The 26281-nt window shown below is 44.0% G+C and overlaps 1 protein-coding gene across 2 annotated transcripts; it reads right to left on the reverse strand.

Annotated features, from left to right (window-relative positions):
• Nucleotides 1–1888: 1888 nt before the first annotated feature.
• LOC109896749 (neural Wiskott-Aldrich syndrome protein) lies at nt 1889–26281 on the reverse strand. Of its 2 annotated transcripts, XM_031831887.1 has the most exons (10): nt 25624–26281; nt 16715–16846; nt 16500–16586; nt 16221–16317; nt 11099–11294; nt 8824–8866; nt 6364–6517; nt 4857–5356; nt 3128–3233; nt 1889–3045 (listed from the first exon to the last, which is right to left on the reverse strand). In XM_031831887.1, the coding sequence occupies exons 1-10, from the start codon at nt 25726–25728 to the stop codon at nt 2984–2986; spliced, it is 1482 nt and encodes a 493-aa protein (XP_031687747.1). In that variant the 5' UTR covers nt 25729–26281; the 3' UTR covers nt 1889–2983. The 2 variants fall into 2 exon arrangements, with proteins under 2 accessions (XP_031687747.1, XP_031687748.1); XM_031831888.1 differs by lacking the exons at nt 16221–16317; nt 16500–16586; nt 16715–16846; nt 25624–26281 and adding an exon at nt 11878–13716.

Genomic DNA, 26281 nt, shown 5'->3' on the forward strand with positions numbered 1-26281 from the left:
TTTAGGTCGCTCTAGCAGCACGAGCTCTGAAGATAAGATGGGGGGCAATCAGTTCACATATGGTGTCCAGAGCACAGCTGGGGGCAGAGGGTGGTCTAGAGCAGGCGGCAACGGTGAGAGACTTGTTTTTAGAGAGGTGGATTTTTAAAAGTAGAAGTTCAAATTGTTTGGGTACAGACCTGGATAGTAGGAAAGAACTCTGCAGGCTGTCTTTGCAATAGATTGCAACACCGCCCCCTTTGGCAGTTCTATCTTGTCTGAAAATGTTGTAGTTAGGGATGAAAATTTCAGAATGTTTTTGGTCTTCCTAAGCCAGGATTCAGACACAGCTAGAACATCCGGATGGGCAGAGTGTGCTAAAGCAGTGAATAAAACAAACTTAGGGAGGAGGCTTCTAATGTTAACATGCATGAAACCAAGGCTAATACGGTTACAGAAGTCATCAAAAGAGAGCGCCTGGGGAATAGGAGTGGAGCTAGGCACTGCAGGGCCTGGATTCACCTCTACATCACCAGAGGAAAAGAGGAGGAGTAGGATAAGGGTACGGCTAAAAGCAATGAGAATTGGTCGTCTAGAACAGATAGTATAAGGAGGTTTCTGGGGCGATGAAATAGCTTCAAGGTATAATGTACAGACAAAGGTATGGTAGGATGTGAATACAGTGGAGATAAACCTAGGTATTGAGTGATATGAGAGATAGTCTCTAGAAACATAATTGAAACCAGGAGATGTCATCGTATGTGTGGGTGGTGGAACTAATAGGTTGGATAAGGTATAGTGAGCAAGACTAGAGACTCTACAGTGAAATAAGCCAATAAACACTAAACAGAACAGCAATGGACAAGGCATATTGACAGAGGCATGCTTAGTCGAGTGATCAAAAGGGTCCAGTGAGTAGTGAGGTTGGTTGGGGTCACGGCGATTCAGACAGCTAGTCGGGCCATCGGTAGCAAGCTAGCATAGGATGGAGGTCTGTTTTTAGCCACCTCGTGCATTTTCATCGGTACGATTAGTGGGGTTCCGTGTGGTAGAGTGGATCAATCCAATTCGCAAAAAAATATATAGTTATAGAGGCCCAAGAAAAAAGAAAATGTCCGATAGATCTAATCAGATAGTAGCTGATAAGACAGCTAACGATTAGCGGGCAGCAGATGGGCGTTCAGGTAACGTCGCGATGGAGGAGCCAGCTGGAAATGTGACATGCCTGCTATAATCGCTTTCGTAAACCCTTCATAGGGGACAGGCTTACCAAGTGCACAAAGGAGCGTGGACACAGAACATATTCTACCCTGCTGCACCCCCTCCATCTTTGGCATAGCTACACTGGAACAGATTGCATAGCTACACTCACCTGGAACAGGTAGCAATAACAACCAACTACAATTAAATCTAAATATTAACGCAGGCAATCTTATTTCAGTCTGTGTGAGCAGACATACCAGGGGGATATTCGTGTATTCAGACATGCCGTGGAACATCACCGGACAGTCAGAAATATTAAGTGTAGATCAGACTCTATATCAGTAGCATATAGATTCAGGTCTTCCATATTCATTCATCTCGATATGTACTGTTCAAAGACCCCATGTGAAGATGGCCAGCTCATCGAATCAGTCATACTAAGCTGCTGCTGATGAGAGCTCTGGTCATCACTCACTACTGATGGAAGGGATGCCAGTGGGCTCAGTGCGCACGCACACACACGTCCATGTTTAGGCCTTGAACGTGCTCACACATCAAAATAGGTAAACACTCAGAAGTTGCTCTCCCTCAAACAACCTTAGGCCCAAACAAGCACTTATTGTAAAAAAGGTGCATATCCTACTGTACAACAGCTGTTCATATTTAAACATATTCACATCCATCCCACAGAAAACAGGAGAGCATCTCTGTAAATTATTAACATTTATTTGAGTGTACAATTTAATAGTCCATTATTCTTCCAACCTAATTTCTGAAGGTTTGATGTCCATATATCTTGGTTCCTGAACGCAGTTTCACTCATCGTGAAAACAGACAGAGCAATACTGTAAAGAACAGCATTGGTTCCCTTCCAATGAGAAAGCAGTATCCCCCTGTGTAGAGTCAGGTTAGTGTCAATAGTAGATGTGTTAGTGTAGTTCACTGGTTCTGAGGGACAGTTTGTTAGATAAACAGATCATCATGGGACACAGCTGCAAAATCAGATGTCATATTAAGTTGACAAACTAATTCATCCTCAAGCTTTGCATCTGCACTGACCTGATTCAAACAAATAAACTGTAGGAGACTGATTGCTACTATAAAAAAAACAAAAAAAACATTGTTTGTGATAACCGTTTGTAATCAATAATGTATTGTAACTATGATGAAAAAACAAAAAACAGAGAAGACAGCTGTGTGTGTGTACTACTGTAGTGTACGGGTTGACAGTGTTGGATAATTTAAGTGATAGCCTTTCAAGCATAACGTTGCAGATACAGCCATGATTACTGCTCTGTATTCACGTACTGAGCCTCTTTCAATTCGTGCAAAAATACAAACCGAGTAGATTTACAATTGACAGCAAATGGGGCTAAATATTCCAACATAGCTGATTTCATAAGAAAATAAGAGTGCTAAACTAGGATTTTTGAATAAGTAAAAATAAAGTAAGAGAAGGGTATGAAAATAGTGTTCTCGATTTTTAACAACTAAATTAAGGGCTCTGACAGTTTGTTCATTTGTTCTCTCCAGTCACTGACTGACCTCTTAGATCAAGAGAAACTTGACGTAAAAAGTTTAAATCCAGGAGAGAGAGAAGAAAACTTTACAGAAAGATAACATGACAAACCTTTACAGATTAAATGAGGTATTGCACAGAATAGTCTATAAAAAAAAAAAAAAGGCAACAAAAATATACAGCAAATTGATAAAACATTTACATTATAATTTGAATAAGATTTAGAAAGACAATTTAGGAACAATGTAGTGTTGTCATAATCATCCGCGAGGGGGAGGGTCACTAGTCATCCCACTCATCATCATCCTCAAAGTCTTCTTCCTCGTCATCATCGTCATCATCATCTAGGGAGAGAAAGACAAACAAAACACATTGGTATGAATATAACAGCAACCTCTTATCTCGTGTGTGTGTGTGTGTGTGTACCTGAGGAGTGGATGGCTTTGCTCCTCTTCTGCATCACCTCCATCAGAGCGCCTACGATGCCGGCTGAAGGGGTGGCGGGTCCTCCTGACCCTGGTTCGTCAGTCACCTGGAACACACACAGGAATACACACCAGTGAACACTCTCCAGTATAGGGGACTGTGCGTCTAGTATCTCTAGAGGATAGGGGGAAGTGTGAAGGGCTAGCCTTAAAGGCGCATAGAGGTTAGGGCAGGGTTCTTCAACCAGGTTTGGCCTATGGACAAGTTTTTTCTGAGCCAGTAGTCGGCAGGCCAGAACATAACTAGTACATAATATTAACACCAGTTAATTGGCCTACACTACAATTTGAGCAACATTAACACATCTGATTAGTAAATAATACATTCAGTGTCAAAATAATAATTTAGATCGGATTACACTCATAAAAATCACCATGTCTCTATATTAATGATTTTTGTCATCTATTTCTCTGTGCGTAAATTGGTGAGGAAAAAAACACATCTACGTAGCCTACAGTTTTTTTTTTTTTAACATCAACATTTGTTCAGAACAATTAGCATGATCGCAAAAACTATCAAAGCTGGTTAATGAAAATATAAGTTTCAGGCTAGAATGTGGCCTTCCCGCCCCAGACAGAGGCCCGACGCAGAAACACTAAAGCGTTAACTGGGTGGCATTCTCAGAGGAACACAGCACAATCAAGAAACTCACATTTTATGTGCCAACAATGTGTGGCTGGACATACACCTGCGAGTCCTCATTTTCCTCTATGAACGCGGTATAGACTCACGCCAGGAACCGGCTTTCACATAACTCGATTGAGGACTGCCTGCGCATCACAAGCGCATCCATCTCACCCGACATCCACAAGATCGTGTCCCAGGGGAAATGCAACTTTTCCTACTGATTAAACAACTTAGTGGCCTATATGACTGTATTTAATAAATACTAACATTGTGAGTGCTTATTCAGGGATATTTAGGTAAAGCTGACAGTATTTTCTAATTGTTCTGTCATTACAGGAGCAGGCTACCCCTATACCGACATTCAGACACGTCACCTTTTTTTCTTTCAATCATTGTCTTATGTTGGACGCTTCATTTTTGGACAGTTGCAATTGTAAGTAGGCATTTAAAAAATCCCACTTCTATTTTTCTTGTGAAAAAGCTGTTGAGTCTCAGCCTACCACAGCCAGTTAAGTTATTTTATATAGGCCTCGGCTCTTAAGAAATAGACTCCAATTAAACCCGCTTGTTGTTTGTAAAGTCAAATTAAAATGAAGATCATTGTTGAAATGAATTACTCGACTGGTGTAGTTTTTCTCCATCTGTTGCTGTGCAACAATTGCATAACAAGTTAGCTATATTTCCAGCACCAGGCGCTGTTCATCTCCTATTGATTGCAGTTGAACATTTCAGCACCACAAAATAGTCCACTGCATGCTTTATTATTATTTGAATGTCTCCTGCATTCTCTCTCCCCATGAATGAAGTTAAAATGTAACTTTCGCATTATTTAGTTAACTGCCTTCTTGGGACATTGCTTTTGGGAGTTTTTGCATCTCGGGTCCGGCCATTTTTATTTTTAAATGAAACAAATATTGCTAATTAAATTGGGGGGCTTTGGGGTGACAAATCATTTTGCTGACGGGACAGATTTGGCCCGCGGGACGGCAGTTGGGGAACAATGGGTTAGGGAGTAATGTATAAGGAGATAATGTCCACTCACAGCCTTTAGCTGTTTGCCCTGTCGTATCTGTTCGAGGAGACCGTCTCGGCTGGTGCTGGTAGAAACGGGCTCCACCTTCTTCAGCGGAGCCCCCTCCCTGATCTGGCTCAACAGGGCTGAGGGCTTACCAGCACCTACACCCCCTCCATCAGCTTCCGGAAGCATGGGTGGGGGAGGAGGGCCGGGAGGCGGCGGGGGAGGAGGAGGTGGTGCCCCGGAACCAATACCTGCTGAGGTGAAGGAGGGAGGTGGGGGAGGAGGTGGGGCATGGGGAGCCAGGGGAGGAGGGGGCAGAAGGCCTCTAGTTGGGGGTGGGGGTGGAGCTCCCATGCCTGTTCTGGAGGGGGGAGGAGGTGGTGGTGCTGAGGTGGGCGCTCTGGAGGGGGGTGGAGGGGGAGGTGCGCCCCTGCCCCTGACCGGTGGGGGCGGGGGTGGGGGGCTGGAGGTCTGGTGTGGGGGAGGGGGTGGGGGTCCGCCTCTGGAAGGAGGGGGTGGAGGGGCTGGACCAGAAAGAGAAATAATTTTAGCATGGCATCTGCTATTGTACACACTTCACAACATGCTTTAGATTCTAGAAGAACCTCAGAGGAAAGGCAGCAAATAAATACAGCTCAATTGCTGCTATGACACCATGCAGTAATGACTGTAGCCACTAGGGACAGCTATGCTTCAAGTAATTCTTCTCAACTAACCCAGAAACTCAGACAAAAGCTTTGTGGTGGGATAAAAGAGTATAGCATTGACTAACATGTGATTCTACAGTCAAGAAAAGGAAAACGTCTCTTCAGCACACTGCAATCGGACTCCTGGTCTGGCATGTCAAGGTCCATACATGTTAGATCATGCCCAGGGGCACACAGCTCTGGGCTCATATGCACAAAGCTTCTACGAGTAAAAGTGCTGATCTAGGATCTTTCCATATAATTGATTCATTATGATCTTTAAGACAAAACAGAGCCTCGATCAGCATTCTCACTCAGATGCTTCGTGGATACAGACCCTGGTCTTCAAGGGCCTCAGTCCTGAGGAACTCGAGGGCCTGAGGAGTTGTGCACCCCTGTGATAGACCAGGGATTCCCAAACTCGGTCCTGGGGCCCCCCTGTGTGCACCTTTTCGGTTCTTGCCCTAGCACTACACAGCTTGATGAGTTGGTGATTTGAATCAGCTGTGTAGTGCTAGGGCAACAAACAAAAAAATAGGTGCACCAAGGAATGAGTTTGGGAAACTCTGTGTTAGACTATTTTGTCCAACAGAGGTCAGAGTTTGTCTATCAGACAGCTCCCAGTCAGACTAATGCCACAGCAGCACCATGCAGAGATAAACCAACCTACCACACCACCTTGGAGGTGGAGGACCTGAGGAACACACACTGAACATTAGACTCTAGAGCACTAAACAATCTATATGGACACTACATAGGCTACAAGATAACATGTTTTTGTAAATCAATACTCTTCTGACAAACAAACAACCCAAAGCCCTTAGTTCCCACCCACACACACACACCTTGTCTGCGGAGCTCTATCTTGATTGCCTCCACTCCTCCCTTCTTCTCAATGAAGTCATAGATGACCTTGGAAGTCTCCTTGTCCTTCAGCTGGGCCTCAGAGATGCCACACATGTCAAACAGGTTCTTTAGCTCCGGGTCTAGGTTGTTCACCTGGAGGAGAGAAGAGAACACTGGATTATAGGAAATAGAGCCATGCCGAGTTAGATCTCCTATCAGTTAGAACTTCACTCAGTTTGAACCTCAATGAGTTAGAACTAGGGATGCATGAGAAACAGAAAAAAAATACAATAATTTAATTATTTTTTTAATTAAAAAATTGTTAAGCATATCGGAATTGGCAGATATTCGCTAAAAATGCCAACATCGGCATGATGTATAGTTTAACGCCGACGTGCATACCTGTATAACGTAGGTAGATGACGTGCATACCTGTATAACGTAGGTAGATGACGTAACGACACCAAAAATACAGCATTACTAACCTGGTCCACAATGTCTGCTGTGTGGATCTATTTAAGTTTCAAAGGAAGATAACAAAAAGGCCATATGCAACATTTGTGCTGCTATTATTTATTATATTATTTCCAGAGGGGAAAAGTGAAATCTTTCAATACCACAAACCTAATTACTCATTTGAAAGTCCATCACCACCAGACGTTCAGTGACTACTAAGTGCACAACTAAACAAGTTCAAGAAAATCTCAGCGAGAGACTCAAAAGGCGAAATTCGATAACGATAGAAATCATTGCCCTTGGCAATCAACCGTTCTCTGTTGTGGACGATGTTGGCTTTCGCCGACTGGTCGAGCATCTCGAGCCCCGGTACACACTACCAAGTAGGCGCTATTTTTCAGATGTAGCCCTACCGGAGTTACACAGAAACGTTGAAAACGCACATCCACGAGCTACTTGCTATGGACGTCACTGCTATTAACTTCACAACTGACATTTGGACCAGCGACGTCAGCCCCATGAGCATGTTGAGTCTGACAGCACAGTGGGTTGACGAGGATTTCGTACTGAGGAAAGGACAGACAGAGCTGAAACTTCACTGCTCGACATGTTTCATTCTCAACCAGGATTTCATTGTACGACTGAACAACAAAACAGCACAGCAAGTAAGTGAAAGAAATGGGTGTTGATTATGTTTCACTGGTAATGGGGACATGCGTAAATGCCAACAAAATAACATTTTGGTCAGTGTTGTGCATTTCAACTATTTAAGTGTACTGGAATGCTTAAAAGGATGATAAAACTTTAACTATCTGTTATCAGGATCAGGTTTCTTGGCAAGGGAAGTACTGGATATCGGTCAAAAATGGCATCTGCGCATCCCTAGGTAAAACCTCACTGGGATAAAACATCACTCAGTTAGAACCACATTATGTCAGAGCTGGCGGTCTCATGTTCTGAGATAAACTGTTCTGATGTTGGCACCCCTGTTGTAAAACAGCCCCTGCATCACCACCTGGTGGCTGAGGGGACCTGTGCCAGGTTGGCAATGCCCGTTGGCCAACCGGTGGAGTGGATTGAAGGCTGTGAGATTATATTCCCACAGAACTAGATTACACAGGTTTATATCATATCTACTTTAAACCACTACTCTAGCTCTCTGGGCAGAGACACAAACAGCTTAGTTAGTTTGTTTACCTCTATGTAATTCAGGTTGTGTTCTTTATGTAATGAATTACAGCTGTAAGTAAATCAAATCTTGCAGGGTTCTTTCCTGTTTCTGTCGAAACATGTTAAAACATCCTCTCTCATCTCTCGCTCTCCACTTAAGTCCTTGAAAGTATTAAAGCTCAGAAACGCAAAATCATTGAAATCTTATTTTTAGAAATTTCAACAAATCCTCCGGTTCCCGTCTGCTCTGTTCGATGTGCATGTAGAACACCACGCAATAATTACTTATCCTTTTTTTGGAAATGAATGGATGGATTATGCAGAAACAGGTTGATAATGTGAAATCTCCTTGTGTAACCCTGGGCTGGCAGTAACTTCTGCAGTGGGCAGAGATGAGAGATGCGTCATAATATTTCATATTTATTTCTGAGGAGAATCATGTCTGACGAACACTACCTCAGAAATAAACAAGTTCTGAGCCTGAGGACTGGTAAGGGGGACGAAAACGCAACAACCCCCCCCCCCCACTCTCTTTCCTTCCCTCCCCGCTTTCTCCCAGTAATACACATCCTCGGAGAGAAACCATCCCACTGTCCAGGCCAATTGGTTTGAGTTAGAAAGGCATTTCACTGTTCATGTGACATTAAAACATCCCATACGTTATATGACAGAGGCTAGGTAGACCGCCGCGTGAGAAGAGGCAGATCACAGGTCAGATAGGATCTTCCCATACCATTAGAAGTAGGGGATGAGTCTACTAGCCAGAGGCTACAGTATAGACAACAATATCTCTTCCTCAGTCAGAACCCAGTCAGTCAGTCAGTCATACTCACATCGAAGCCTGTGTTGGGGTCCCAGCCGACATGGCCAACGTGCCTAGAAGGAAACACATGATCAGAGAGAGAGAGTACAGAGCCTGAGGGAATGATCCAATCAGTATATAGTAGGTAGCCTAACCCTACACTCAGGGGATGAGAGGACACAGAGGAAGTGTAAACTCTAAAGTCGCCTAACTAGAAAAGGTAACTCCAAGCAAACTTTTGCTAAGAGGAGCCGTTTACCTGGTTAAACAAAGGTGAGCCATGTGTTGGCAGAAATGTACGTCCAAGTCAAGACACTGCACATGCCACACTGGTAGCCTATTCGCAGGTGCTTTTTCAAAGCCTATGACAGATACACCAGAGTGTCATTTACTCAATATTAGGAGTTGAGAAATCAATAGAAACAAGATACTTCTAATTCAAAATGTGTTTATTCTGTTGTTGCTAGCGATATTCATTAAAAAAAAAATTGAAAATAAATATCCACACAAAAAAACAATGATCTATACAGTACCAGTCAAAAGTTTGGATACCTATTCGCTCAAGGGTTTTTCTTTCATTTTTGCTATTTTCTACATTGTAGAATAACAGTGAAGACGTCAAAACTATGAAACAACACATATGGAATCATGTAGAAAACAAGTGTAAAAAAAATAAAAAATAAATTAAATATTTTATATTTGAGATTCTTCAAAGTTTGCCTTGATGACAACTTTGCACACTCTTGGCATTCTCTCAACCAGCTTCATAAGGATAATCACTTGGAATGCATTTCAATTAACAGGTGTGCCTTCAAAAAAAGTTACTTTTTGGAATGTCTTTCCTTCTTAATGTGTTTGAGCCAATCAGTTGTGTTGTGACAAGGTAGGGGTGGTATACAGAAGATGGCCCTATTTGGTAAAAGACCAAGTCCATAATACGGCAAGAAGAGGTGAAATAAGCAAAGAGAAACAGTCCATTCCTAGAAGACATGAAGGTCAGTCAATACGGAATATTTCAAGAACTTAAAGTTTCTTCAAGTGCAGTCAAAAAAAACATTAAGCACTATGACTTAACTGTCTCATGAGGACCACCAAAGAAAAGGAAAACCCAGAGTTACCTCTGCTGCAGAGGATAAGTTCATTAGATCTCAGATTGCAGCCCAAATAAATGCTTCAGAGTTCAAGTAACAGACATCTCAACATCAACTGTTCAGAGGAGACTGCGCGAATCAGGCCTTCATGGTTGAATTGCTGCAAAGAAACCACTACTAAAGGACACCAATAAGAGACTTGCGTGGGCCAAGAAACACGAGCAACAGACACCCAAACTCAACCCAATTGAGATGGTTTGGTAATGGGTTGGTAATGGGTTAGACCACAGAGAGAAGGAAAAGCAGCCAACAAGTGCTCAGCATATGTGGGAACTCCTTCAAGACTGTTGGAAAAGCATTCCTCATGAAGCTGGTTGGGAGATTGCCAAGAGTGTGCAAAGCTGTCATCAAGGCAAAGTGTGGCTACTTTGAAGAATCTCATATATATTTAGATTTGTTTAACACTTTTTTGGTTACTAGATGACTCCATGCATGTTATTTCATAGTTTTGATGTCTTCACTATTATTCTACAATGTAGAAAACAGTAAAAAGAAAAACCCTTGAGATGAGTTTATTTATTTTTACAAGGACAGTGCACATTAATCAACGTTTCATTAAAAGTGCCGGTTTTAGCCAGCCGGCTAATTTTCAACCGCAGTCCCTGGGCAGGTTATAATGAGTAGGTGTCCAAACATTTGACTGCTACTGTATAAATGCATTTATTTTTGCGGGATCCCCTGCAATACCTGGGTGCGGACCCCTGGTTAAATACCCCTAGTTTACACTACTTCAGTAACCCAGTACCATAGTATTGACTACCAGTGTCCAATTCCTAAAAACACAGGACAGATTATCCTCACATCCATCAATCATGCCAGATACATATTACATGTGATTAGAAATATGTCCAGGATTAAAAAGTCCCATCAACTCTTAGCCTGCACATTAACACATTGCAGTATGGCTAGAGGTACTCCTCTATACATTAGCTGTGCAATACCCCCCAGTTAACCCAAATGGGCCACATCCTAACTTGACATCACAGTGAGTAACTAGAAGTGCCAAATATTTAATCTCATGATGGATTCAACCCACACTGAGGGCTTGTGAAAGACCCTTACTTCTCAGATGTCACAAATAAGAGCAGAATTAAAAACACACAACTAAACAGAATAGAGAAGAACGGAAAGGAATAAATTGGAAAGAATACTTACTGGAAGTTGCTGGGCGTTCCGATGTCTGCCTTGGTCAGCTTCTTGCCCTTCTTTCCCTTCACCTTCTTCTCCTTCTTGTTGTTGTTGTTGACGCTGCTGCTCACCATGTTGAGCTGAGAGTTGTGGCCGTGGAACCGTGGCATACTGCTGATCTCTGGATTCTTGATGTCCACCGTGGCCATGGGCAGGGCAGGGCCTAAGGAGGAACAGAAGAGTCAGAACTACAGTACCCACAATGCTAGAGTCCGGGAGAGTCTAGGTCTGGGGGAGAGAGACCCGAGTGTCAGAAGTAGGTAGTTTAACAAACCGATTACAAAAGACTTTTGATGTACATTTCATTAATGAGGCCCTACTTCCATCATTGACGAGTCCTCCAACAATTAGTTCAATGAGAGGGCACACAGGGTGAGAGAGTGGGTTGCCTTTATACACCTGGAGAGTTTAGCCAACGTCACAACACACTACCTGCTACTGTGATCAAATTACAATCTCAGTAAGCACTCCTCGTGTAAAACCATCTCCTCTCTAAAGCCTCCCAGTAGGCTTAGGGCAGTCAGTCAGAGAGCTGTCTGCTGGTGGGACCACAGGGATAGACCAACGCACAGCAAACAAGAAAAACAAAGCCATCACTACAACACTGCCTGGATGAGATTCGTGTGGAATCCTCACACTGAATACTATTTGCCACCGCCTGCGGCTCACACGTCCTGTGACACCCACAGTGGTCAATCCAAACTGAATTATATGGACATGAGTGTCCCGACTCCCTAGCCACCTACCTCTGTGGCTGGAGTCCCCACGGGGGCTCTTTCTGACCGAGGGTGAGACTGAGGGACTACAGTCACAGGGAATTCCGTCCCCCTTCCTCCACCCTCTGTCCACCTTACAATCTCCGGCCGCCGCCATGTTGACGTCCAGCAGCATCTTACCCACCACGCCACAAGCGTGGTCCCCGTGGCGTAGCGAGAGGCGGGTAGCGAGGTCCGAGGGAGGCGCATATAGTTCCTCCTGGGGAAGGATCAGGCAGTGGAGGGTGGAGAGACACCCTCCCGGAAGCATCGCCCCTCCTCCTCCCCCCTCAGATAGGTCCTCAGAGGGAGAGGACAAGAAGGTGGTACAGAACATCATCTCAGAGCAATGGCAGAAGCATGGGGGGGGGGGGGGGGGGCAAGACTATGTGGTGCTTAGTCCTGGGCTATAGCTCAGAGAGCCACTGATCCAAAGATCTACAGAATCAGAGAGACATCCCGAGCTATAGAACTAGAGAACCAACTCCAGGCGTTTCCAAAAACAGATCCAGAGAACCAGGTGGAGGAGCAACCAGAGAGAACAGGCAGAGCCAGGCAGACTAAGACCAAGGCAGACTAAGACCCTCCGGCTGAGTGAGGTGGATAGGGGTTGGGCAAATGCCACAACTGGCCCCGCCTCCAAACAGAGTGCCCTCTCCACAGCCTCGCAACAGGGAGCACTGCCAGGTCCCAGCTCTACGAGCCAGACTCTTTCCCATACTCTCTCATCCCCTCCCTTCTGCCTTCCTCCCCACCAGCGTGCCAAACCACACCCCCAACTCCAGCCCACCTCTAATCCCAGCAAATCACAGTGCTGCTGGATTTTACATAACCATTAATGCCCACTGCTAATCCACCATAATCCCTGAGATTCTCTTAAACATGATGAATCTACATCAGAGAGAGAGAGAGAGAGGCTGGCTGGCTGGGAGACGGGACTCAGAGAGAGCATGGAGAAAGAAGGAGAGATAGTGAGAAAAAGAGAGCGATAAGGCAACAGAAACTAACATTCTGGGTGAACACAGTTAATTCCTATCTGCAGGGTCATTCTCACCTGTCATTATTGCAGACACTGAGACACCACAGACAAACCGCTGTATGGCCACAGGCAGAACACACCATGCCTGCTCGGCCAGAATGTTGTCTGTATGGGCACAGCCCAAGCCATTCCAGTCTGATCAAAACTTCATAGGGCAGGTCTGGGCCATGCAATGTGAAAACATCACTCTCAGAAATCTGTTTACAGGTCACAAATGGCAAAAATGTCACCAATTCAGCCCCCCCCTCACAACAACTCCTTCCGTTCCGTGGCCAGTGCTGTGAGTGGACTGAGGTAGTGTGAGAGTTGTGAAGTAACTAACATTAGCAGCTGAATTAAATACTCTTAGCCTGATTAAGCAGACCAGGAGTTGATTGGGGTGGCACGGTCAGCCCCCCCAGTAAGACCAGTACAACACTATGGGGAGCCAGGCACAGAGCAAACTAGCTTTGAAGTCCAATAGAATGCACCGTTGATAAGTGATTCCAAGGAGTGAAAAGTGTGACACTAATGTCCCACCACAGCAAATCAACATGACCAGTTCCCGAGAGCATCTCTGAAAGAGCTTTTGACTGTTATAGTATCTGTAGAGTAAGGAAAGCTCTGGTACTAAATTACATAAATTCAAGAAAAATGCCAATGAACTGTATCACCCCCAGCGTGTCTGGGTACTGATGAGGAGAATGACGCACCTCTTATACTCTACAAGGTTATATATACAGTTGAAGTCGGAAGTTTACATACACCTTTTTTTAGGCCAAATACATTTAAACTCAGTTTCACAATTCCTGACATTTAATCCTAGTAAAAAGTCCCTGTTTTAGGTCAGTTAGAATCACCACTTTATTTTAAGAATGTGAAATGTCAGAATAATAGTAGAGAGAAAGATTTATTTCAGCTTTTATTTCTTTCATCACATTCCCTGTGGGTCAAAAGTTGACATACACTCGATTAGTATTTGGTAGAATTGTCTTTAAAAACTGTTTAACTTGGGTCAAATGCTTTGGATAGCCTTCCACAACCTTCCCACAATAAGTTGGGTGAATTTTGGCCCATTCCTCCAGACAGAGCTAATGTAACTGAGTCAGGTTTGTAGGCCTCCTTGCTCGCACACGCCTTTTCCAGTTCTGCCCACAAATTTTCTATAGGATTGAGGTCAGGGCTTTGTGATTGCCACTCCACTACCTTGACTTTGTTGTCCTTAAGCCTTTTTGCCACAACTTTAGAAGTATGCTTGGGGTCATTATCCATTTGGAAGACCCATTTGCGACCAAGCTTTAACTTCCTGACAAATGTGGATATATTGAAGCAACATCAAGACATAATTATCTTTCCTCATGATGCTATCTATTTTGTGAAGTGCACCAGTCCCTCCCGCAGGAAAGCACCCCCACAACATGATGCTGCCACCCCTGTGCTTCAGGGTTGGGATGAAGTTCTTTGGCTTGCAAGCCTCCCACGTTTTCCTCCAAACATAACGATGGTCATTTGGCCAAACAGTTGGTGTTTATACTTGCGTACTATTGTTTGTACAGATGAACGTGGTACCTTCAGGCATTTGGAGTTATGCTCCCAAGGATGAACCAGACTTGTGGAGGTCTATTTCTTTTGATTTTCCCATGATGTCAAGCAAAGAGGCACAGAGTTGGAAGGTAGGCCTTGAAACACATCCACCGGTACACCTCCAATTGACTCAAATGATGTCAATTAGCCAATCAGAAGCTTCTAAAGCCATGACATTTTTTTGAATTTTCAAGTTGTTTAAAAGGCACAGTCAACTTAGTGTATGTAAACTTCTGACCCACTGGAATTGTGATACAGTGAATTAATCTGTAAACAATTGTTTAAAAAATTACTTACGTCATGCACAAAGCAAATGTCCTTACCGACTTGCCAAAACTATAGTTTGTTAACAAGATACTTGTCGAGTGGTTGACAAACGAGTTTTAATGACTCCAACCTAAGTATGTAAACCTCCGACTTCCAACTGTAGTCTCTTATCTGTAGAATGTGGAGGTTGGCTGATTATTCATATGGCCTGGTTTGGAGTGTGTGATGAAGTGTGAGTGGTGTCACAGGAATGGTATTTTAAGATTGAGAGAGGGATCTGCTCAACGTCCCTGTAGAACTGGCTTTCTGGAGTGTGTATGCAGGATACCTAAGCATGTCCGGGAAAGAGGCTTTATGTACATAGAAATTGCTTCTCACCACTGATGCCACAGTCAGATTTACAGTACTTCCATACCCCTTATGGTTAAGATTAAGACTGGGGGGTAGGGTAGGTAGTCTGTTAATTAGGGGCTTGGGAGAGGTGTTCTCTCTGAGACAACCTGCTTTCAGTGGATTATCCAATGGCTTTACACGGGAACCATTCAATCAAAGCCACGTGGGGACGAGTGTGTTTGTTTACGTGCATGTATATTTTAAGTCAAATCATTTCAGGGTTATTTGTTTAAAAACTTAGTGTCTACGTCGATTTCTGGTTATCAAAATGATTTCCCCCCCCCAAAAAAAAAGACTCATGAAGGACCTACCATTTTGACCTACCATTTTGACCTACCATTTTGACGTCTTTTTTTCTGTAAAACAAAATGTATAGAATTAAACTCCTGTATAGTGCTGTGTGTTAGTGAAAGGTAAGGGATTGGTATGGAGTTACAGGTGAGTAGAGAGGATCAAAGAGGAACTCTTCTGTAAGCAGGGGGGGGGGGGGGGGGGGTTAGTTTATAAGCAGCATGGATGCGCGTGTGTGTGTGGGGATTGATTGTCAAGCGTACGTGTGCGAGTTAGTGATTTACCAGAACGGTCACAGACTGACTGACCAGAAAGAGTTTAAATCTAAAAAGAGGATCATCCATACAGAAACTGCATCGACTCTTGCTGGTTTGGGACAGAGGACAAACAGTCCTGAACTTGTCATTATAGCAAGCTGGTCTCCATGAGCACTTCAAAAAGAGGCACGGAAGAGCACTGTTGCCCCCGGACAATGATCTTAGCTGATCAGGCACATGTTTATGTTAGGATTTAGTAGAGGGTGAAGCTGATTCTAGAACTGCTCCCCTTCTACTGGAGCTAAAGCCCTTAATTAACTGTGGGCCAGAGAGAGCGAGAGCTGCCAATTGAACAATCAGGAAGGAGATGGCATAGAAAGAAGGAGAGATCCATATCTCAAAATTGAGAGGATCTGTCCAAACATTAGCAGACCAAGCTTAGGTCAGAGAGGAGAGGAGATGGTTTCAATATCAGAGATCCGAGGTCAGTAGAATCAAAGATGGCATCGGTAGGTAGTAGTCACCAGATTTTCTCTGTCGTCTCCCAAGCAGGTCCTCGACGGCTCCCCGGAAAAGCTTGGCCTCCTCCTCGTTGGCGAAGTTCAGTCCCATCTGGCACGACTACACACACACACACACACACACACACACACACACACACACACGAAGTGGAATGTCATAAGAACGAACAACACTGCAGGCTTCAAAAGACAGCACACACAGGTTTTTGCCATAAACAAAATGACCATGACATGTGAAAGGACTTGGCTGGAGCGAAGCACATCGAGAAAGGGATAACTCACGTCTCCTGCGAATGTGAAGAAGTAAGATTTGGGAAAAGTGATCGAGAAGTTGTTGTAGAGCTCCTGCTCTAACATGCTTCTACCCTCCTGTGGCGAGAGAGACAGAGTGTGTGGATGTAATTATTATTATATACATTGGTTTTAATCTATGTTTTGTCACATACATCAGATAGGTGTAGTGAAATGTGTTGTTTTACAGTGTGAACTAAACCCACCTTCATGTCGAACACCCTGATAAAGTAGGATCGTGCTGGGTTGTCTTTGACTAGACAGGCCACACCACAGCACTTCTTGGTCCAGGCTGAGTTCCTGTCTGAGTATACCTGCACCACCGCTGAACACAGCGACTGCAGGGGAGAGAAAGGCACAAGGTGTTAATACAACCGAATGCATTCAACTGAAATGTGTCTTCAGTATTTAACCCAACCCTTATGAATCAGAGAGGTGCGGGGGGGGGGGGGGGGCATAATCGAGATCCACTTCTTCGGAGCCCGGGGGAACAGTGGGTTAAATGCCTTGCTCAGGGGAAGAACATATTTTTACCTGGTCAGCTCGGGGAATCGATCCAGCAACCTTTCAGTTACTGGCCCAACCCCCACGAACAGTAAGTCGCTCTGGATAAGAGTCGCCTAAAAGACTAAAATGTCAAATGGATGTAATAGGGATTTAACTGAGACTCACAGACTCTCAGTCTATATTTTACAGTGAAGCAGTGTTGGCCAGGTCTCCCTTTAAAAATATGTATTTGACCTCAATGGAATCAACTTCCTGCTTTAAAAAAGGTAGACTCAAGCACGCAAGTATACACAATAACAGGGCAACTTCCTCAACAACTAAGAGGGTTGAAGCGCGAGGCTAAACTTCTCTGCTGTTTTGGTCCTGTAGAGATCACGCAGTAACAGTGTGAAGCGCACATGCACGCGCAACATTTTGCATCGCGCTCATCTCAATATCTGCTCAGGGCAACCTCATCTCGCCAAGTTGAACTTTAAATAAAAAAGGTTAGAAAATAATGCATGCGCAGAAACACTACTACAGAGGTGTGACAGCACTGGCAGAGTTTAGACTACCGCAGCGCAGTTCATTTCTCAGCAGGACTAAAGTCACCCTGTCCTCTTGTGTGCCAGTACTGTCCTCTGTATTGCTTACTGACATCTCAGCAGTCTCCTCACGCAGGACGGTAAAGTAGCCTGTCAGGCTGCCAAAAAAGTGGTGAATATACTCTTGTCATTTACTTATAGTAATGTGAGGAGGTCAGGAAGGATGGCCTGTCATAACGTGTCTTTATTGTTGGCAGCAGGGTGTGTCTCACCATAACAGCCTCTACACCCTTCTCTATAGGACCGAGCTGTCACACCGCTGACTGACTCCGACAGCAGACATGTCAGTAATGCATCTAGACCTAGAAGCTCTAGACCAGGGCAGCCCAACCCTCTTCCTGGAGATCTACTGTCCAACCCTAATTTAGCATATCTGAGTAGAATCAGGTGTGTTAAATTAGGGTTGGACTGAAAACCCACAGGACAGTAGATCTCCCGGAAGAGGGTTGGGCAGCCCTGTACTAGGAGGAGGCGGCCGTCTCAGGGAACAGAGTGGTTACCAAGTGAAGCTGCTGCAGCAATGCAAACAATGTCCGCAGCTCTTTGAAGATAACTTGTCATAAAGATAAAGGGCCAGCTCAAACAGAGCTAACTGGAGACTTATTGCCAAGTATCTCATGGTCTTAGACGGATGTGGCCAGGCCTTCCTTCCATGCCCATTATGTGTGATCCTGCTGGGTCAGACAGGCCTGCAGCAGAACCCTCTGACTCAGCAGGGCTGGATGTCAGGCTCCACTACACAGACTCAAGATCAGGGCCCGGTTTCCCGATACCGATGGAACGACGCATCGTAAACCTACAACAGCCGAAAGCCAAAAACACCACACGGCAAGAATGTTCGCTAAGTACATCGTTAGACAAATTACAAAGCCCAGTGGTCACCAACCTTCTCTGAGTCAAGATCACTTTGAGTCAACATGCATGCCGAGATCTACCGCTCTGATTTTTTACTAACATGACTTAAAAATGTAAGCCTATGCAACATTAACCAATTAAAAACAGTTCTGTAGCAATGAGGTTTGTGCAGTAGGCTATAGGCCCAATACATTATCACTGCATATTGGCTTTGCTTGAATTTACCTGCCAGTGCATTGTTGTTCGGGACATTTAAAAAATATATACATTTCAAAATTTGAGGTAGGCTATATGATCACACTGGTAATAGATCCATTGTTGTATTACTTGTGAGGCACATTTGAATAATTTGCTTTTAAACTTTACTGGGCTGGTGGTGCCTGCACCTGGTGGTCAGTCTTATCGGAGAGAGAGAGCAGCAGACTGAGGGTCCGTCCCTCCGCTCCCCCTTTCCTCCACTGACACAAACCAAAAAGGGACAGTCTTCCAGCCGATGACGAAACTCAAGTCGCACCGCATTATTTCTGCCTCATGCACAAATTCATGTTGTTACTCCTATTAACAGAGAAAAGTGAAATATTCCTGGATATAAAAAAAAAAGACCCAAGCCGCTAATAACAACGCAAGCCTATATATATACACACTTTCCTACTAATTCATTGCTGCTGCACTGCTTGTTGTAGCGCTGAGTGGAAATAGGAAGAACGCGCATTATGGGTTATAAAAGTGTTGACTACAAAGTGTTGACAGTTCTGAGTAAGAACTTAAACATGAACTCACTCCTAAAAACAGCAGCTCTTTGCTGTATTCGTTGACAGTCTCTCTGTAGTCACAGTTTTAAACGTTTTGAAATCTCACAGTATCAATTTTGCCGTAGCTTTCTTTTATGCCTGCTACGTTACTGCAGACTCGGTCATCTGAGCAATCGGATTGGCCAGCAATGGCATAGAGCACTTGATTTCCTCTCCAGGCCCACCGGGAAGGCAGAGTTTGGACCTTCAGACACATGAAATGGCAACAGTTTGCCTACCTGGCACGCAGGACAGCTGAATTGGCTGCACCTACCACCAACAGCCCGGGAATAATAAAACATGAACAGGGGTTTATTTTTTTCCCCCACAGAAATATTTGGCGATTGACTAGAAATGCCTTGGAGATCGACAAGTGTGTCAGACTGAATTCAAAGTTGACTAAAGAGATTATTTTTCTCACCCATCTACACACAATACCCCATAATGACAAAATTAATAATTTTTGGGGGACATTTTTGCAAATGTATTAAACATTTCATACAGAAATATCAAGTATTCACACACCTGAGTGGATACTTTGTAGAAGCCCCTTTGGCAGCGTTTACAGCTGTGAGTCTCTCTGGGTAAGTCTCTAAGAGCTTTCCACACCTGGATTGTGCACCATTTGCCCATTATTATTTTTTAAATTCTTCAAGCTCTGTCAAATTAGACAACCATTTTCAGGTCTTGCCATAGATTTTCAAGTAGATTTAAGTCATAAACTAACTCAGCCCCTCAGGAACATTCATCGTCTTCTTGGTAAGCAACTAGTGTAGATTTGGCCTTGTGTTTTAGTTATTGTTCTGCTGAAAAGTGAATGAATCTCCCAGCGTCTGGTGGAAAGCAGACGCTAGAGGAACAGGTTTTCCTCTAGGATTTTACAGGTTTTCCTCTAGGATTTTACCTGTGCTTAGCTTTATTCAGTTTCCTTTGAACATAAAAAAAACTCCCTAGTCCTTAACGATTACAAGCATACCCATAACATGATGCAGCCATCACAATGCTTGAAAGTGGTACTGAGTAATGTTTTGGATTTGCCCAAAACATAACACTTTGTATTCTGAACAAAGTTAATTGCTTTGCCGTATTTTTTGCAGTGTTACTTTAGTGCCTTGTTTCAAACAGGACGCATGTTTTAGAAAATGTTTATTCTGTACAGGCTTCCTTCTTTTCACTCTGTCAATTAGGTTGGTATTGTGGAGTAACTACAATGTTGTTCATCCATTCTCAGTTCTCCCATCACAGCCATTAAACTCTAACGGTTTTAAAGTCACCATTGGCCTCATGGTGAAATCCCTGAGCGGTTTCTTTCCTCTCAGGCAACTGAGTTAGGAAGGACGCCGGTATCTTTGTAGTGACTGGTTGTATTGATACACCATCCACAGTGTAATTAATAACTTCACCATGCTCAAGGGGATATTCAAGGTCTGCTTTTTATCCATCTACCTTCTTTGCAAGGTACTGGAAATCCTCCATAGTCTCTGTGGTTAAATCTGTGTATGCAATTCCCTGCTTGACTAAGGGACCTTACAGATAAGTGTATGTTTGGGATATAGAGATGAGGTAGTCATTCAAAAAGCACGTTAAACACTTACTTCACACAGAGTGAGTCCATTCAACTTATTACGACACTTGTTAGGCAAATGTTTACTCCTGTACTTATTTTGGCTTGCCATAACAAAGGGGTTGAATACTTACTGACATTTTAAAACATAATTCCACTTTGACATTATGGGGTATTGTGTGTAGGCCAATTAAAATACATTCCCCCCACAGAAATATTTTAAATTCAGGCTGTAACAAAAAGTGGAAAAAGTCAAAGGGTGGGAATACTTTCTGAAGGCACAGAATGTACATAGCAACCTCAGTTACCTCGTACCCCTGAATTCAACTCGGTACTGGTAGACCCGGTCTCATTGCCATGTTATTTTTACTCACTGTGTATTTATTCCTCATGTCACCATTTTTATTTGATCTTTAACTCTGCATTGTTGGAAAAGGACCCGTAAATAAGCATTTCACTATTAGTTTACACCTGTTGTTTACGAAGCATTGACAAATACAATTTGACTGCAAATATATATGTACACGTTGCCCATTTACACTATATATCCAGAGTATGTGGACATCCCTTCAAATTAGTGGATTTGGCAATTTTAGGCACACCAATTGCTGATAGGTGTATAAAAATCAAGCACACAGTCATGCAATCTCCATAGACAAACAATGGCAGTAGAATGGCCTTACTGAAGAACTCAGTGACATTCAACGTGGCACAATCATAGGATACCACCTTTCCTACAAGTCAGTTGATCAAATTTCTGCCCTGCTAGAGCTACGCCAGTCAACTGTACATGCTGTAATTGTGAAGTGGAAACGTTTAGGAGCAACAACGGCTCAGCGGCAAAGTGGTAGGCCACACAAGTTTATAGAACGGGACCATCGAGTGAGGAAGCACGCAAAAATCGGCTGTCATTGGTTGCAACACTCACTACAGAGATCCAAACTACCTCTGGAAGCAACTTTAACTTTTCGTCTGGAGTTGAAATGGGTTTCCATGGCCGAGCAGCCGAACAAAAGCTTAAGATCACCATGCGCAATGTCAAGCGTTGGCTGGAGTGATGGAAAGCTCGCCGCCATTGGATTCTGGAGCAGTGGAAACTAATCTGGGTTTGGCGGATGCCTTGAGAACACTACCTGCCCAATGCCAACTGTAAAGTTAAGTGGAGTAGGAATAATGGTCTGGGGCTGCAGGGTAGCCTAGTGGTTAGAGCATTGGCCTAGTAACCAAAAAGTTGCAAGTTCAAATCCCCCAGCTGACAAGGTACAAATCAGCCCCTGTTCCTAGGCTGTCATTGAAAATAAGAATTTGTTCTTAGCCGAACTTGTCTAGTTAAATAAAGGTAAAAAGGCCTAGAATTACATTCCAGATGATTCTGTGCTTTGTGGCAACAGTTTGGAGAAGGCTCGTTACCGTTTCAGGATGACAATGCCCTCGTGCACAAAGTGAGGTCCACACAAAAACGGTTGGTTGAGATTGGTGTGGAAGAATTTGACTGGCCTGCACAGAGCCCTGACCTCAACTCCATCGAACACCTTTGGGATGAATTAGAACGCAGACTGCGAGCCAGGCCCAAATCGCCCAACATCAGTGCCCGACCTCACTAATGCACTTATAGCTGAATGGAAGCAAGTTCCAGCAGCACTGTTCCAACATCTAGCGGAAAGCCTTCCTAGAAGAGTGGAGGCTGTTATAGCAGTAAAGAGCAGGACGACCAACACCATATAAATGCTCATGATTTTGGAATGAGATGTTTGATGAGCAAGTGTCCACATACATGACCAAAAGTATATTTTAATGCAGTCATCTCAGGTTACATTTGAAGCTTTTTACGCTTCACTTGTTTGTAACAATTGCAAATATTTTGGCAACTTTGTAGGTCTGTGTGTAGACAACTTTGTTGGAAAGTTGTTGGTCACAGTCAGACAGAAACATCTTGATTGTCGGTGAATAAAGTGAAGCAGAAGGGTAAAAAAAAACGCAGCTCACAAAACACTTAGCTGTTGGTAAATAAGTTGGTAAATAACAAGCGCTTTCAAGTGAAACTTTAGTAACAACGGTTTTGGGAAACAGCACAGCGATTTACCGATGCTCCTATGAAGGTTCTAAAGACGAACTTAGCCTTAAAATGTTACTGGAAAACGGGACCCAGGTTCTTCACCAAGTTCACTAGCCTCCTCGCAGAGGGGTTCAGGCCAATTACCCTGCAGATGAAAGGCAGGCCTGAGCAGAAAGTGGTAAAGCAAGTTCACGAGAACGCCTAGTAGCTAACTACACACAGATGGGTAAGGGCTATACAGTGTCTGGGGAACATGAAGCTTTCTAGCCTAGACTACATTTCAAAGAAAGCAATACATGTCCGTGCTCATCTAGCTGGCTGTGCCCACAACGGGACAAAGACAGTGAGGTCACAGAGAGCTGAGCAATTTCATCTATCAGACTCTCGAGCTCTGATCACAAGTGGCAGCCTCAACGAGCCCCACCGGCCACAGGAAGCACCCAGTCCCAGTGACATCATCAAAGCTCACCATGGCACCAATCACCAGGCTGCTGGTGCTACTACACACTACAGCCAGTAGGACTGTAGAGGGCTCACAGGGAAAACGAACAAACAGGATGTTGAATGTACGGTAAGTGTGCATCATTCATCCATGTCCTGACAGTATTTCCCATGAGCCTAAAAAGTGGGATTGGGTAGGAATGGCTAGGGTTGGGAAGGACAGAAAGAGAGGGGGGAAGTCAGAGTGTAGTTGGGAAGGAGTAGAGACTGGAGAGTAGTAGGAAATACAGAGACTGGTGTTGGGAGGCAGAGGCCCAGAGTAGGGGTGGTAAGGGGAGGCCGAAGTGGGGAAAGTGGGAACAGGGAAGAGGTTGGGAAGGAGAGTATGAGGTAAAGATCAAAAGGCACATTTTCGCCACTCCAGCACAAAACACTGAAGGAGGTGGACCACTGCACTTCCTGCTGGAGAGGACTGCTGATCAGGCAGTCTCTGTGTCTCTGTCTCACTCACACAGAATGCGAATTGGATAGCTTCCACCTCTAGCCCGGTGCTGATAGTAAAAGGTGAAGCAGTAGGAATACCAATGAGTTGAATGTCAGTGAAGCCACATCAACACAGGCTGGGCCTCTCACATATGTGATTAATCATCTGGCAGGGCCTGCGTTTCAGAGTGTGCTGCTCACTGTTTGTATGTATGAATCACTGAAAGAGAGTGGAGTGACAGAGTGATAGAGACTGAGATAGAGACACAGAGAGAGGCCCTGAGCTGAGAGACACAGAGAGAGGCCCTGAGCTGAAATCCACTGACACAGCTCTGGTTCCAACTAGCACATAACATCCATGTCTCAACAGGCAACAGGTATTAGACATTAGCTTCTGGCTCAGCTAGCATAACTTGCCTTCAACAACTGGAATAAGCAAAAGGTTAAACACAGAAGCAGGGGCTGTTCAGTGTTCAGTTCTCTGTGGAGGAAGAGAAAAGACAGCAGCTTCCTACATTTTCCTTCTCTAGCTACATGAGACCATTACATAACAAGCAATCGCTCACTTCGCACAGATTTTAACAAGAGCGTTTTCATGAGGAGAGCGAGGCAGGAATGACACTCACGCAACTGCCTGGGCTGTCTCACATGGTGAGTGACATGGCCTGGATGTCTGTGGAATGATGTCATTGGCTGTGTATGCAGGTGTACAACAGGTGCAGAGACACACCTGGGACAGGTATGACTGTGACAGACAGGTAGGAGGCGAGACTCTTCTGGCCCACCACGTGAGAAAGAGGAAGTAAGCGAAGACAACTTCCTCAACACCATCTTAGCCTACTTTGTGAACATGACAAAAGGTGACATGACTCAAAGCCAGATGATATGGGGAAGTAGCAAAGGGTGTGGTAACGTGGCATGGGAAAGTTACTACCGAGACAAAACTATCAATGCACCTACTCTGGAGAAACTGTAGGCTCAACCACTGTAGGGAAAGTAGTCTAGTAAGTCTAGGCCTTTACAATGCTATTGTACATTACACCAACTTAAATACCCGAGGTTAAAGGGCGCAATCAATGCACATCACGTTTCAAGAGGACACATTGTTTCTATTGAAATATAATTTCCTGGCCGGGTCAAATGATATCAAAACGCGTTATATAATATAATTTCTCAAGCGGTCACATTAAATAGAGTCCCTGCCCATCAGAGCTAATTTGCTACAGTGATACACTAACGCTACATTGGACACATTCTTCACTGATTGCCGCATCTCAAAAACCGAGGAGAGCAATCAACTGAACTGAATTGTGTGATTGCCTATGACAAAGTATTGTGTGGACAACAGAACAATGCATGCCAGACAGATTGTTCAGAACACACAGGCTGTTCTGAACACACAGTCTGCTTCCGAAATCAGTCAAGACATTATGCAACTTCAGTACGAAAAAATATTCGTAGTCAGGTTGATGAGTTTAGCAGATCCTAACACTGGCCCAGGTCTAGGGCCAACAAAACCGAGCAGCACATTCTTGTTAACAGTGGTTTGGCTCTTCTGGGTGCTATGCAGGTGTGTCAGGGAACACCCGAGGCCTCGGGGCTTGACTGAAACTTTCTACCGCCTAAATGTCACTATGTCCCGGGATATCAAGACTTATTTTTCCCTACCCCTGTTCCACCAATCTAGCCAGTGCCAGTGGCGAGAGTTGTTTTCCTTCGATTGTTATATCAAACATATTGGGGCATCAATTACAGAGGCTTCAATTAATCCTGAAACGGGTAAACATCATTCACGAGCAATTAGTAAAGAAAGTATAACAACTGATAAACTTACGGTGCATTTTCTGCCGAGGTAATTGAAGAGACAGTCGTTCTCTTGTGGGGTTAGCAGTTTGGATGCACTGTTAGCGGGCCGCCGTTGCGGCAGATGGCCACTCATTATTGACAATCAACCAAAAGGTGTGTTATGATTCCGATTCGACGTTGTAAGAAACCCAAACAAACAGTCATTGATCTCCCGTGGCCTGCAACCGGACCCTCACATCGATGCACGTTTGTTCACTTCCCGATAGAAACAGCTTTAGTGTAATATTATCTTCGTTAGTCCCAAACACAACGTAAGGTCCTCCTTCAATCCAAATTATGAGAACATTCCTGCAACGTCTTGCATATGGTAGATACTAAACTTTAATCAGAACTCCAGCGCAAATAGCGGCAGATTTGTGACTCAATCCAACATGGCAGTCTATGGGAATAAACCAAAAACGTAACAGGGGGAAGGCGCACTTTTGAAATGCACGACTAGATCATTTTGAGAGCATTAAACGGTTATGTTACACAACATTTATGACATAAAATGTATTATCTTTATAATAAAATTAAAATACATGAAAATATGTCAAAAGAAGCACAATTAAAATATTTTTTGAGAGAATGGTACAATCCAGCCAATGTTTATACCAAAGATTCTTATAACTAACCCAAATTAGACC

The sequence above is a fragment of the Oncorhynchus kisutch genome, linkage group LG9, assembly GCF_002021735.2.
Source record: "Oncorhynchus kisutch isolate 150728-3 linkage group LG9, Okis_V2, whole genome shotgun sequence".
NCBI classification, from domain to species: Eukaryota; Metazoa; Chordata; class Actinopteri; order Salmoniformes; family Salmonidae; genus Oncorhynchus; species Oncorhynchus kisutch.